This window comes from Petromyzon marinus, chromosome 73 (genome assembly GCF_048934315.1).
Source record: "Petromyzon marinus isolate PM22_M1 ecotype Great Lakes invasive population chromosome 73, UKy_Petmar_22M1.pri1.0, whole genome shotgun sequence".
Lineage (NCBI taxonomy): Eukaryota > Metazoa > Chordata > Hyperoartia > Petromyzontiformes > Petromyzontidae > Petromyzon > Petromyzon marinus.
The window spans coordinates 6965656-6980904 of NC_133739.1; the positions used below are offsets into that span (position 1 = coordinate 6965656).

The following is a 15249-nucleotide window of genomic DNA, read 5'->3' on the forward strand; positions in this document are numbered from 1 at the left end:
TAGTGTACTAGTTAGTACTAGTTAGTACTAGTTAGTAGTTAGTGTACTAGTTAGTGTGTAACTCACCGCTAACGAAGGCGCTGTGTCTGTGTCCACAGGACAGTACTAGTTAGTACTAGTTAGTGTACTAGTTAGTACTAGTTAGTGTACTAGTTAGTGTACTAGTTAGTACTAGTTAGTGTACTAGTGTACTAGTTAGTACTAGTTAGTGTACTAGTTAGTTAGTACTAGTTAGTGTACTAGTTAGTACTAGTTAGTGTACTAGTGTACTAGTTAGTACTAGTTAGTGTACTAGTTAGTACTAGTTAGTGTACTAGTTAGTACTAGTTAGTGTACTAGTTAGTACTAGTTAGTGTAGTAATTATCACTAGTCAGTGTACTAGTTAGTGTACTAGTTAGTACTAGTTAGTGTACTAGTTAGTGTACTAGTTAGTGTACTAGTTAGTACTAGTTAGTGTACTAGTTAGTGTACTAGTTAGTACTAGTTAGTGTAGTAATTATCACTAGTTAGTGTACTAGTTAGTGTGTAACTCACCGCTAACGAAGGCGCTGTGTCTGTGCCCACAGGACAGTACTAGTTAGTGTAGTAGTTAGTACTAGTTAGTGTACTAGTTAGTACTAGTTAGTGTAGTAATTATCACTAGTTAGTGTACTAGTTAGTACTAGTTAGTGTACTAGTTAGTACTAGTTAGTGTACTAGTTAGTACTAGTTAATGTAGTAATTATCACTAGTTAGTGTACTAGTTAGTGTACTAGTTAGTGTGTAACTCACCGCTAACGAAGGCGCTGTGTCTGTGCCCACAGGACAGGGCTCTGACGAGGCCCCCCAGGGCCGGGGCGGTGGGCGAGGCGGCGTGGGGGGCAGAGCCCAGACCCAGCTGGCCACAGCCATTGGTGCCCCAAACCAACACCGCTCCATCACCTATACACACATATACATACATATAGTATATATACATATATACTATATATTCACTCATACACACATATATACACTCTTATACTATACACACACTCACACACCAGACCCAGCTGGCCACAGCCATTGGTGCCCCAAACCAACACCGCTCCATCACCTATACACACACATATATATATTATATATACACTCATACACACATATATATACTACTCATATACTATACACTCACACACCAGACCCAGCTGGCCACAGCCATTGGTGCCCCAAACCAACACCGCTCCATCACCTACACACACACTCATATAAATACAGTATATATACATATATAGTATATATATACACTCATACACACATATATACACTCTTATACTATACACAGACACTCACACACCAGACCCAGCTGGCCACAGCCATTGGTGCCCCAAACCAACACCGCTCCATCACCTATACACACACATATATATATTATATATACACTCATACACACATATATACTACTCATATACTATACACTCACACACCAGACCCAGCTGGCCACAGCCATTGGTGCCCCAAACCAACACCGCTCCATCACCTACACACACACTCATATAAATACAGTATATATACATATATAGTATATATATATACACTCATACACACATATATACACTCTTATACTATACACAGACACTCACACACCAGACCCAGCTGGCCACAGCCATTGGTGCCCCAAACCAACACCGCTCCATCACCTACACACACATATATATACATACATATAGTATATACAATATATACTACTTATATATACACACATACACATATACTACTTATACACACACACATATACTACACACATATATATACTATATACACAGACACTCACACACCAGACCCAGCTGGCCACAGCCATTGATGCCCCAAACCAACACCGCTCCATCACCTACACATATATAGTATATATACACTCTTATATATAGTATATATACACCCATATACTACACATATACATATACTATATACACAGACACTCACACATATATGTACACACACTCACACACCAGACCCAGCTGGCCACAGCCATTGGTGCCCCAAACCAACACCACTCCATCACCTATACACATATATATATTGTATATATATACACTCACATATATATACATATATTATATTCTATATATACTATTTATATATACTCACACACATACACATATACTACTTATACACACACATATACTACACACACACACTCACACACATATACACTCATACACACACATATATACTACACAACAACAACAACCGCCATTCGCCACTAAGTGGCGGTGACGTCACCACGACGCTTGTGCCAGGCTATGTGCACCGTGAGGCCACGTGAAGTCTCGAACGCCCGCTGGCAGGAGGTCACGGGGCAGACCCAGGTGCCACGGGTCGACTGACTGATATCACTGGCTAATGCACCACCTGTGCCCCCTACTGTGCCAACCTGCTGTGCTTCAGCCACCCGGCGCTCCGCTCGTTGTTGTGAGCGTCGCTCTTCCGCCCTCCGTTGTTGTTGGAGGGCGACTGCCTCCAACTGCCCAGTAGCATCCTTCACGAGCCTCCTCCACAGAGGCCGATCTTGACACCGCTGGTACCAGTCATCGACAAGTCCACCCAGCTCCACGTCCTCCCGTACTACATCACTCCATCTCTTCTCTAGCCCGTGCCGCGCCCGCTTAGCCCCCTCAATCCGGCCGAACAAAAGCTGTTTCGGCATGCGGTGGCTGGGCATGCGGGCTACATGACCCAGCCATCGCAGCCTTCCCTGCTGTAGGAGCTCACCGATAGGACCTTGCCCAGATCTTTCAAGGATTTGTGAGCTCCTCACGCAATCCAGTCTGGTTGAACCCAAGATGGATCATAGGCAGGCCAGCCTAAATGTGTCTAACCGGCGAAGATGTTCCATTAGGGGGGTCCACGTTTCACAAGCGTAGAGAAGGGAGGGAATGACCGTGGCCGAGAAGACCTGAAGCTTAGTGCGGAGCGACAGACCAGGTAGCTTCCACACAGCGTTACGCAACCGATGAAAAGATATTGCCGCTCGACTGATTCGGAGTGAGACCTCTGCTGTTAAACTGGAGCCAGTCATAAGCACACTGCCCAGGTATGGGAAACTCTCCACTCGTTCCACAACTGCCCCATCACCGATTGGTAGTTGTGGGGGTGGAGTGTCCGATGGTACAAAATACCCAGGCAGGTGCTTAGTTTTGGTGGGGCTGATGGTAAGGCCCCACCTCTTAGTGGCACGCTCCAGTCTCAGCAGTAGCGTCTCCAACTCCTCCTCTGACTGAGCAGCTATTACCAATTCATCAGCATACATAACGTGGTTGAGCAATAGGGAGCCATCCCTTGACCGCACCCGGGCATCGATTAGCCTCCCATTATATCTGTACCATATGGAGATTTCCCCGGACAATATGGCATCTGTGCAGGCCCGCCCTTTCCTGAAACCGCATTGGGGCTCTGCAAGCCTCTCCTCAGCGTGCCTGGCAAGGCGATGCTGAATAATCCTTGCCAGGACCTTTCCCGGCACACTGAGGAGTGAGATGCCCCTGTAGTTGTTACAGTCTGTGCGGTCCCCCTTCTTAAAAAGGGGGACCACCAGCGCATCTTTCCAATCCTGCGGAACCCGTCCAGTGGTCCAAACCGTTGTTATGATGTCATATAGGGCAGTCTGTGCACACTTATACACACACTTATATATACACACGCTCATATACATATACACACTACTCATATATACACACACTCATATACATATACACACTCATATATACACACGCTACTCATATACATATACACACACATATATACACACACATATACATACACACACACTCATATATACACACACTCATATATATACACACACTCATATCCATATATACACACTCATATATACACACACTCATATACATATACACACACTCATATACATATACACACACACTCATGTATACACACACTCATATACAAATACACACACACTCATATACACACACACATATACATATACACACACACTCATATATACACACACTCATATACATATAACACACACTCATATATACACACACTCATATACATATATACACACACATATATACATATATACACACATATAGATATATACACACACACACTCATATATACACACACTCATATACATATATACACACACTCATATATACACACACACTCATATATACACACTCAGATACATGGTGACTGAGCTGGTGAGCGAGCTGGTGAGCTGGTGAGTGAGCTGGCGAGCGAGGTGGTGAGCGAGGTGGTGAGTGAGCTGGTGAACGAGGTGGTGAGTGAGCTGGTGAGTGAGCTGGTGAGCGAGGTGGTGAGTTGGTGAGCGAGGTGGTGAGCTGGTGAGCGAGGTGGTGAGTGAGCTGGTGAGTGAGCTGGTGAGTGAGGTGGTGAGTGAGCTGGTGAGTGAGCTGGTGAGTGAGGTGGTGAGTGAATTGGTGAGTGAGGTGGTGAGCTGGTGAGCGAGATGGTGAGTGAGCTGGTGAGTGAGCTGGTGAGTGAGGTGGTGAGTGAGCTGGTGAGTGAGCTGGTGAGTGAGGTGGTGAGTGAATTGGTGAGTGAGGTGGTGAGCTGGTGAGCGAGGTGGTGAGTGAGTTGGTGAGTGAGTGAGTCAGTGAGCTGGTGAGTGAGGTGGTGAGTGAGCTGGTGAGTGAGCTGGTGAGTGAGGTGGTGAGTGAATTGGTGAGCGAGGTGGTGAGCTGGTGAGCGAGGTGGTGAGTGAGCTGGTGAGTGAGTGAGTCAGTGAGCTGGTGAGCGAGGTGGTGAGTGAGTTGGTGAGCGAGGTGGTGAGCTGGTGAGCGAGGTGGTGAGTGAGTTGGTGAGTGAGTGAGTCACTGAGCTGGTGAGTGAGTTGGTGAGTGAGCTGGCGAGCGAGGTGGTGAGTGAGTTGGTGAGTGAGTGAGTCAGTGAGCTGGTGAGTGAGTTGGTGAGTGAGCTGGCGAGCGAGGTGGTGAGTGAGTTGGTGAGTGAGTGAGTCAGTGAGCTGGTGAGTGAGCTGGTGAGCGAGATGGTGAGTGAGCTGGTGAGTGAGTTGGTAAGCGAGGTGGTGAGCGAGGTGGTGAGCGAGGTGGTGAGCGAGCTGGTGAGCTGGTGGGTGAGCTGGTGAGCTGGTGAGCGGGGTGGTGACTGAGTTGATGAGCGAGCTGGTGAGCTGGCGAGCGAGGTGGTGAGCGAGCTGGTGAGTGAGCTGGTGAGCGAGGTGGTGAGTGAGCTGGTGAGCGAGGTGGTGAGTGAGGTGGTGAGTCAGTGAGCTGGTGAGTGAGCTGGCGAGCGAGGTGGTGAGTCAGTGAGCTGGTGAGTGAGCTGGTGAGTGAGCTGGTGAGCGAGGTGGTGAGTGAGCTGGTGAGTGAGCTGGTGAGCTGGTGAGCGAGCTGGTGAGTTGGTGAGCGAGGTGGTGAGTGAGCTGGTGAGCGAGGTGGTGAGTGAGTGAGGTGGTGAGCGAGCTGGTGAGCGAGGTGGTGAGTGAGCTGGTGAGCGAGGTGGTGAGCGAGCTGGTGAGTGAGGTGGTGAGTGAGCTGGTGAGTGAGCTGGTGAGCTGGTGAGTGAGCTGGTGAGTGAGTTGGTGAGCGAGGTGGTGAGTGAGTTGGTGAGCGAGGTGATGAGTGAGTTGGTGAGTGAGGTGGTGAGCGAGCTGGTGAGCGAGGTGGTGAGTGAGCTGGTGAGTGAGGTGGTGAGTGAGCTGGTGAGCGAGGTGGTGAGCGAGCTGGTGAGCGAGGTGGTGAGTGACTGAGCTGGTGAGTGAGCTGGTGAGCGAGGTGGTGAGTGAGTGAGCTGGTGAGCAAGCTGGTGAGTGAGGTGGTGAGTGAGCTGGTGAGTGAGTTGGTGAGCGAGGTAGTGAGTGAGTTGGTGAGCGAGGTGGTGAGTGACTGAGCTGGTGAGTGAGCTGGTGAGCTGGTGACCGAGGTGGTGAGTGAGCTGGTGAGCGAGGTGGTGACTTGTCGAGCGAGGTGGTGACTGAGCTGGTGAGCGAGCTGGTGAGTGAGCTGGTGAGTGAGCTGGTGAGTGAGAGAGCTGGTGAGCGAGCTGGTGAGCTGGTGAGTGCGCTGATGAGAGAGCTGGTGAGCGAGCTGGTGAGTGAGTGAGCTGGTGAGCGAGCTGGTGAGCTGGTGAGTGCGCTGGTGAGCGAGCTGGTGAGGGAGGGAGGTGCCCTCCTCACCGGATAGCCGAGGTTCCGTTGCCGGCGCTGACGGCGCTGATGGTGAGCAGAGGGGTGAGTGAGTTCGTGAGTGAGGTGGTGAGTTGGTGAGTTGGTGAGTGAGCTGGTGAGCGAGGTGGTGAGCGAGGTGGTGAGCTGGTGAGTGAGCTGGTGAGTGAGCTGGTGAGCGAGCTGGTGAGCGAGCGAGCTGGTGAGCGAGATGGTGAGTGAGTGAGCTGGTGAGTGAGCTGGTGAGCGAGGTGGTGAGCTGGTGAGTGAGCTGGTGAGCTGGTGAGCGAAGTGGTGAGTGAGTGAGCTGGTGAGCGAGCTGGTGAGTGAGTGAGCTGGTGAGTGAGCTGGTGAGCGAGGTGGTGACTTGTCGAGCGAGGTGGTGAGTGAGCTGGTGAGTGAGCTGGTGAGTGAGCTGGTGAGCGAGGTGGTGAGCTGGTGAGCGAGGTGGTGAGCGAGGTGGTAAGCTGGTGAGTGAGCTGGTGAGCGAGCTGGTGAGCGAGGTGGTGAGCGAGCTGGTGAGTGAGTGAGCTGGTGAGCGAGGTGGTGAGTGAGTGAGCTGGTGAGTGAGCTGGTGAGTGAGTGAGCCGGTGAGTGAGCTGGTGAGCGAGCTGGTGAGCGAGCTGGTGAGCTGGTGAGTGAGCTGGTGAGTGAGCTGGTGAGCGAGCTGGTGAGCTGATGAATGAGCTGGTGAGTGAGCTGGTGAGCGAAGTGGTGACTTGTCGAGCGAGTTGGTGAGTGAGCTGGTGAGTGAGCTGGTGAGCGAGCTGGTGAGCTGGTGAGTGAGCTGGTGAGCGAGCTGGTGAGCTGGTGAGTGAGCTGGTGAGTGCGCTGGTGAGCGAGCTGGTGAAGTGCCCTCCTCACCGCTGAGGATAGCCGAGGTTCCATTGCCGGCGCTGACGGCGCTGATGGTGAGCGGAGTGGTGAGGAGGTTTGGGACAGGCAGGAAGACGCTGGTCCTGGTGAGCGTCAGCGAGCCGAGACCAAGCTGACGCTCACCATTACTGCCGCTCACCAGGACCACACCGCGGTCTGGAGCAGACTCACCACACGCGTCATAGACTCACAACTACACTCACCACTACACTCACTACTACACTCACCACTACACTCATCACTACTACACTCACCACTACACTCACCACTACACTCACCACTACACTCACCACCACTACACTCACCACTACACTCACCACTACACTCACCACTACACTCACCACTACTACACTCACCACTACACTCACCACCACACTCACCACTACACTCACCACTACACTCACCACTACTACACTCACTACTACACTCACCACTACTACACTCACCACTACACTCACCACCACACTCACCACTGCTACACTCACTACTACACTCACCACCACACTCACCACATGCGTCATAGACTCACCACTACACTCACCACTACATTCACCACGACACTCAACACTACACTCACTATTACACTCACAACTACACTCACCACTACACTCACCACTACACTCACCACTACACTCACTACTACACTCACTACTACACTCACCACTACACTCACTACTACACTCACCACTACACTCACCACCACACTCACCACCACACTCACCACTAGACTCACCACTACACTCACCACTAGACTCACCACACTCACCACTACTACACTCACCACTACACTCACCACTACTACACTCACCACCACACTCACCACATGCGTCATAAACTCACCACTACACTCACCACTACACTCACCACCACACTCACTACCACACGCACCACTACACTCACCACTACACTCACCACTACACTCACTACTACACTCACCACTACACTCACCACCACACTCACTACTACACTCACTACTAGACTCACCACTAGACTCACTACTAGACTCACTACTACACTCACTATTACACTCACCACTACACTCACTACTACACTCACAACTACACTCACCACTACACTCACCACTATACTCATTACTACACTCACTACTACACTCACCACTACACTCACCACTACACTCACCACTACACTCACTACTACACTCACTACTAGACTCACCACTAGACTCACTACTAGACTCACTACTACACTCACTACTACACTCACCACTACACTCACTACTACACTCACCACTACACTCACCACCACACTCACCACCACACTCACCACTAGACTCACCACTACACTCACCACTAGACTCCCCACACTCACCACTACTACACTCACCACTACACTCACCACTACTACACTCACCACCACACTCACCACATGCGTCATAGACTCACCACTACACTCACCACTACACTCACCTCCACACTCACTACCACACGCACCACTACACTCACCACTACACTCACCACTACACTCACCACCACACTCACCACTACACTCACCACTACACTCACCACTACACTCACCACCACACTCACCACTACACTCACTACTACACTCACTACTACATGTGTGTGTCTGTGTGTGTGTGTCTGTGTGTGTGTGTCTGTGTGTGTGTATGTGTGTGTGTGTCAGTGTGTCTGTGTGTGTGTCTGTGTGTCTGTGTGTGTGTATGTGTGTGTGTGTCTGTGTGTCTGTGTGTGTGTCTGGTCTGTGTGTCTGTGTGTGTGTCTGTGTGTGTGTCTGTGTGTGTGTCTGTGTGTATGTGTCTGTGTGTGTGTCTGTGTGTGTGTCTGTGTGCTACTCACCAGACGCGACCAGGCTGTGTTTGTCTCCGCAGGCAAGCTGAGTGAGTCTGTGATGTCGCACTCCTGACCACAAAGACAAAGATCCCCCGTGTAGCCTCAGCAGACTGTTGGGGCAAGTGCTGTTAATAGTAGCGAATAGCAGCAAACACACACAGAGACACACGCACAAAGAGACACACAGATACATAGAATCAAACACACACACACAGACACACACACACACAGACACACACACACAGAGACAAACACAGAGACACACAGTCAAAGCTCCCCCGTGTAGCCTCTATCAGGCTGCAGGGGCAAGTGCTGTTAGCGAGTAGACACACACATATACACACAGACACACAAGGACACTCATAATAAAGGTTTTTGGGTTAGATCGCATTTATTTATAAATGTGTCGTAACCCTCCACCACCCGACACAGCCAATCAGCAAAAAAAGTGTCACGTTGACAAAAGACAAATAATACACTACTTTAGCGCACCGGTGTGTTGAAGAGTTAAATGTGGATTAACTCTTCAACACACCGGTGGGCTGAAGTAGTGAATGATTTGTCTTTTGTCAACGTGACACTTTTTTTGCTGATTGGCCGTGTCGGGTGGTGGAGGGTTACGACACATTTATAAATAAACGTGATCTAACCCAAAAACCTTTATTATGAATAATATTGGTCGCGAAAGCCTACGTGTTAAACTGACACAAGGACACACACACACATACATAGACAAACATACAGACAGACACACAGAGAAACACACACACAAATATAGACACACACACAGACACACACGGAGACACAGAGACACACACAGACACACACGCAAACATAGACACACACACAGACACACACGGAGACACAGAGACACACACAGACACACACGCAAACATAGACACACACACAGACACACACAGAGACACAGAGACACACAGAGACACAAACACAAACATAGACACACACACAGAGACACACAGCGACACAGAGACACACACAGACACACACATACATAGACAAACATACAGACAGACACACAGAGAAACACACACACAAACATAGACACACACACAGACACACACGGAGACACAGAGACACACAGACACACACGCAAACATAGACACACACAGAGACACAGAGACACACAGACACACACAAACATAGACACACACACAGACACACACAGAGACACAGAGACACACACAGACACACACAAACATAGACACACACACAGACACACACAGAGACACAGAGACACACAGAGACACACACAAACATAGACACACACACAGACACACACAGAGACACAGAGACACACACAGACACACACACACACATAGACACACAGACACACACAGAGACACAGAGACACACACAGAGACACACACAGACACACACGCAGAGACACACACAAACATAGACACACACAGACACACACACAGACACACACACTGGTGAGCGAGGTGGTGAGCTGTGTCTCTCTGTGTGTGTCTCTGTGTGTGTCTCTGTGTCTCTCTGTGTGTCTCTCTCTGTGTCTCTCTCTGTGTGTGTCTCTCTGTGCCTCTCTGTGTGTGTCTCTGTGTCTCTCTGTGTGTCTCTCTCTGTCTCTCTGTGTGTGTCTCTCTGTGTCTCTCTGTGTGTGTCTCTCTGTGTGTCTCTGTGTCTCTCTCTGTCTCTTTCTGTGTGTCTCTGTGTGTGGCTCTGTGTCTCGATGTCTCTCTCTCTCTCTGTCTCTCTGTGTCTTTCTCTGTGTCTCTCTCTGAGTCTCTCTGTGTCTCTCTCTGTGTCTCTCTCTGAGTCTCTCTGTGTCTCTCTCTGTCTCTCTCTCTGTGTCTCTCTCTGTGTCTCTCTGAGTCTCTCTGTGTGTCTCTCCCCGTCTCTCTCTCTCTCTGTGTCTCCGTGTCTCTGCCCGTGTGTCCATACCTCGCACCCACGTGGGCCTGGACACCCCGAGTCTCGGTGTCTCCGTGTCCCCGTGTCTCCGTGTCCCCAGGCCAAGCTGTCCCCACTCATGGCTTCCGAACATGTAGAGCTTCCCGGTGTCTGCACGGAGACACAGAGAGAGACACACAGAGAGACACAGAGACATACACAGAGACACAGAGACACACACAGAGACACAGAGAGACACACGGAGACATGCTGAGACACAGAGAGACACAGAGAGAGACACACGTAGACACAGAGACACACAGAGACACAGAGACACACAGAGACAGAGAGAGACACAGAGAGAGACACACAGAGACACAGAGACACACAGAGACACAGAGAGAGACACACGGAGACACAGAGACACACAGAGACAGAGAGAGACATGCTGAGACACAGAGAGACACAGAGAGAGACACACAGAGACACAGAGACACAGAGAGAGACACACGGAGACACAGAGACACACAGAGACACAGAGAGACACACAGAGACACAGAGACACACAGAGACACTCGGAGAGACACAGAGACACACACAGAGACACAGAGAGACACACGGAGACATGCTGAGACACAGAGAGACACAGAGAGAGACACACAGAGAGACACAGAGACATAGAGAGACACGCGGAGACACAGAGACACACACAGAGACACAGAGACATGCTGAGACGCAGAGAGACACCCACAGACACACAGAGACACACAGAGACACAGAGAGACACACAGAGACATGCTGAGACACAGAGAGACACAGAGACACACAGAGAGACAGAGAGACACACACAGAGACACAGAGAGACAGGCAGAGAGACACACAGAGATACACAGAGACACAGAGACATGCTGAGACACAGACACACGGAGACACACACACAGAGACAGGCAGAGAGACACACAGAGACACAGAGACATGCTGAGACACAGAGAGACACACAGATACACAGAAACACACAGAGACACAGAGACATGCTGAGACACAGAGAGAGACAGGCAGAGAGACACACAGAGACACACAGAGACACAGAAACAAACAGAGACACAGAGACACAGAGACATGCTGAGACACAGAGAGAGACAGGCAGAGAGACACACAGAGACACACAGAGACACAGAAACACACAGAGATACAGAGACATGCTGAGACACAGAGAGAGACAGGCAGAGAGACACACAGAGACACACAGAGACATACACAGAGACACAGAGACACAGAGAGACACAGAGACACTCAGAGACGCAGAGAAACAGAGAAACACAGAGAGACACAGAGAGACACACAGAGACACACGGAGACACAGAGAGAGACACACGGAGACACAGAGACACACACAGAGACACAGAGAGACACACGGAGACATGCTGAGACACAGAGACACACAGAGAGAGACACACAGAGATACAGAGACACAGAGAGACACAGAGACACAGAGGGACACACAGAGACACAGAGAGACACACAGAGACACAGAGAGAGACACGGAGACACAGAGACACACACAGAGACACAGAGAGACACACGGAGACACAGAGAGAGACAGGCAGAGAGACACAGAGAGACACAGAGAGACACAGAGACACACAGAGACACAGAGAGACACAGAGACACAGAGACACACACAGAGACAGACAGACACACACAGAGACACGCAGAGACATGTTGAGACACAGAGAGACGTGTGTATGACGTGTGTATGACGTGTGTGTGTATGACGTGTGTATGACGTGTGTGTGTATGACGTGTGTGTGAATGACGTGTGTATGACGTGTGTGTATGTACCAGTCAGTAATCCAGCGTGCTCTTCACCGCAAGCGACCAGCTCCACGCTGTGTGTATGACGTGTGTGTGTATGTGTGTGTATGACGTGTGTGTGAATGACGTGTGTATGACGTGTGTGTATGTACCAGTCAGTAATCCAGCGTGCTCTTCACCGCAAGTGACCAGCTCCACGCTGTGTGTATGACGTGTGTCTGTATGACGTGTGTATGACGTGTGTATGACGTGTGTGTATGTACCAGTCAGTAATCCAGCGTGCTCTTCACCGCAAGCGACCAGCTCCACGCTGTGTGTATGACGTGTGTGTGTATGTGTGTGTGTATGACGTGTGTGTGTGAATGACGTGTATATGACGTGTGTATGACGTGTGTGTATGTACCAGTCAGTAATCCGGCGTGCTCTTCACCGCAAGCGACCAGCTCCACGCTGTGTGTCCTCAGCCAAAAGCGCGGAGGGGTGGACACCCGGCCGTTCCCAAACACGTACACACACACACCACCTACACACACATACACAGTCACACACAGTCACACACCTACACACACACATACACACACAGTCACACACACCACCTACACACACATACACACACAGTCACACATACACACATACACACATACAGTCATACTCACGTACACACACACACACACCACCTACACACACAGTCACACAGTCACACACACAGTCATACACATACACACACACACCACCTACACACACATACACACACACACACATACACACACCACCAACAACAACAACCGCCATTCGCCACTAAGTGGCGGTGACGTCACCACGACGCTTGTGCCAGGCTATGTGCACCCTGAGGCCACGTGAAGTGTCGAACGCCCGCTGGCAGGAGGTCATGGGGCAGACCCAGTAGGTGCCACGGGTCGACTGACTGAGATGACTGAGATGACTGGCTGATGCACCACCTGTGCCCCCTACTGTGCCAACCTGCTGTGCTTTAGCCACCCGGCGCTCCGCTCGTTGTTGTGAGCATCGCTCCTCCGCCCTCCGTTGTTGTTGGAGGGCGACTGCCTCCAACTGCCCAGTAGCGTCCTTCACGAGCCTCCTCCACAGAGGCCGATCTTGACACCGCTGGTACCAGTCATCGGCAAGTCCACTGAGCTCCACGTCCTCCTGTACCACATTACTCCATCTCTTCTCTAGCCCATGCCGCGCCCGCTTAGCCCCCTCAATCCGGCCGAACAAAAGCTGTTTCAGCATGCGGTGGCTGGGCATGCGGGCTACATGACCCAGCCATCGCAGCCTTGCCTGCCGGAGGCGTTCACCGATGGGACCTTGCCCAGATCTTTCAAGGATTTGTGAGCTCCTCACACAATCCAGTCTGGTTAAACCCAAGATGGATCGTAGGCAGGCCAGCCTAAATGTTTCTAACCGGCAAAGATGTTCCATTAGGGGGGTCCACGTTTCGCAAGCGGAGAGAAGGGACGGAATGACCGTGGCCGAGAAGACCTGAAGCTTAGTGCGGAGCGACAGACCAGGTAGCTTCCACACAGCGTTACGCAACCGATGAAAATATATTGCCGCTCGACTGATTCGGAGTGAGACCTCTGCTGTTAAACTGGAGCCAGTCATAAGCACACTGCCCAGGTATGGGAAACTCTCCACTCTCTCCACAACTGCCCCATCACCGATTGGGAATTGTGGGGGTGTAGTGTCCGATGGTACAAAATACCCAGGCAGGTGCTTAGTTTTGGTGGGGCTGATGGTAAGGCCCCACCTCTTAGTGGCACGCTCCAGTCTCAGCAGCAGCGGCTCCAACTCCTCCTCTGAATGTGCAGCTATTACCAAATCATCAGCATACATAACGTGGTTGAGCAATTGGGAGCCATCCCTTGACCGCACCCGCGCATCGATCAGCCTCCCATTATATCTGTACCACATGGAGGTTCCCCTGGTACAGCTACTGAAGGCTTCACGAACTACGTGGTCAAAATAGATGTTAAAAAATGTGGGAGCCAGAGGACATCTCTGTCGCACCCCAAGGTGTACAGGGAATGGCTCTGACTCCCGGTCACGTAGTTTTACCCGGGCCCGCTCACCATCATGAAGGTCCTTAATGATTTTGAGCCTACTGATGGTATCATAGGCCTTGAACAGGTCAATGAAACAGAGATGTAGGTCTTGTTGGAATTCCCTACACCTCTGCTGTAGCAGACGGACAGAAAATATGGCATCTGTGCAGGACCGCCCTTTCCTGAAACCGCATTGGGGCTCCACAAGCCTCTCTTCAGCTTGCCTGGCAAGGCGATGTTGAATAATCCTTGCCAGGACCTTTCCCGGCACACTGAGAAGTGAGATGCCCCTGGAGTTGTTACAGTCTGTGCGGTCCCCCTTCTTAAAGAGGGGGACCACCAGGGCATCCTTCCAATCCTGCGGAACCCATCCAGTGGTCCAGACTGTTGTTATGATGTCATATAGGGCAGTCTGTGCACAAACTCCACCCTCCCTCAGCATTTCGCTTGGGAGATCATCTCTGCCCGCTGCCTTTCATGGTCTCAGACTCCGGATCGCCCTCAGTACTTCTTCAACAGATGGCACTTCAGCCAGCCACTCACAGGGGGTGACTTCTTCCAATATTTGAGGCACCGCAGCCTCAGCAGGGTCATCCTCACTTTGTGCCACGATGTTTTCCTGGCTGAGGGGTTTCCCCTCCCCCAAGACCTCACAGAAATGCTCAGCAAATCTGCAAACCT

General features: G+C 50.8%; 1 protein-coding gene across 8 annotated transcripts in view; it reads right to left on the reverse strand.

Moving 5' to 3' along the window:
* LOC116957384 (X-linked retinitis pigmentosa GTPase regulator-like) overlaps positions 1-15249 on the reverse strand; it is a 91360-nt gene that overhangs the window by 72749 nt on the left and 3362 nt on the right. For 5 of the 8 annotated variants that reach the window (XM_076055867.1, XM_076055868.1, XM_076055873.1 and 2 more), the window contains exons 2-6: positions 12906-13025; positions 10739-10858; positions 8822-8884; positions 6993-7160; positions 773-922 (exon numbers count right to left, since the gene is read on the reverse strand). In XM_076055867.1, coding sequence (XP_075911982.1) covers positions 773-922; positions 6993-7160; positions 8822-8884; positions 10739-10858; positions 12906-13025 — 621 coding nt within the window. The other 3 variants (XM_076055870.1, XM_076055869.1, XM_076055871.1) reach the window with 3 other exon arrangements.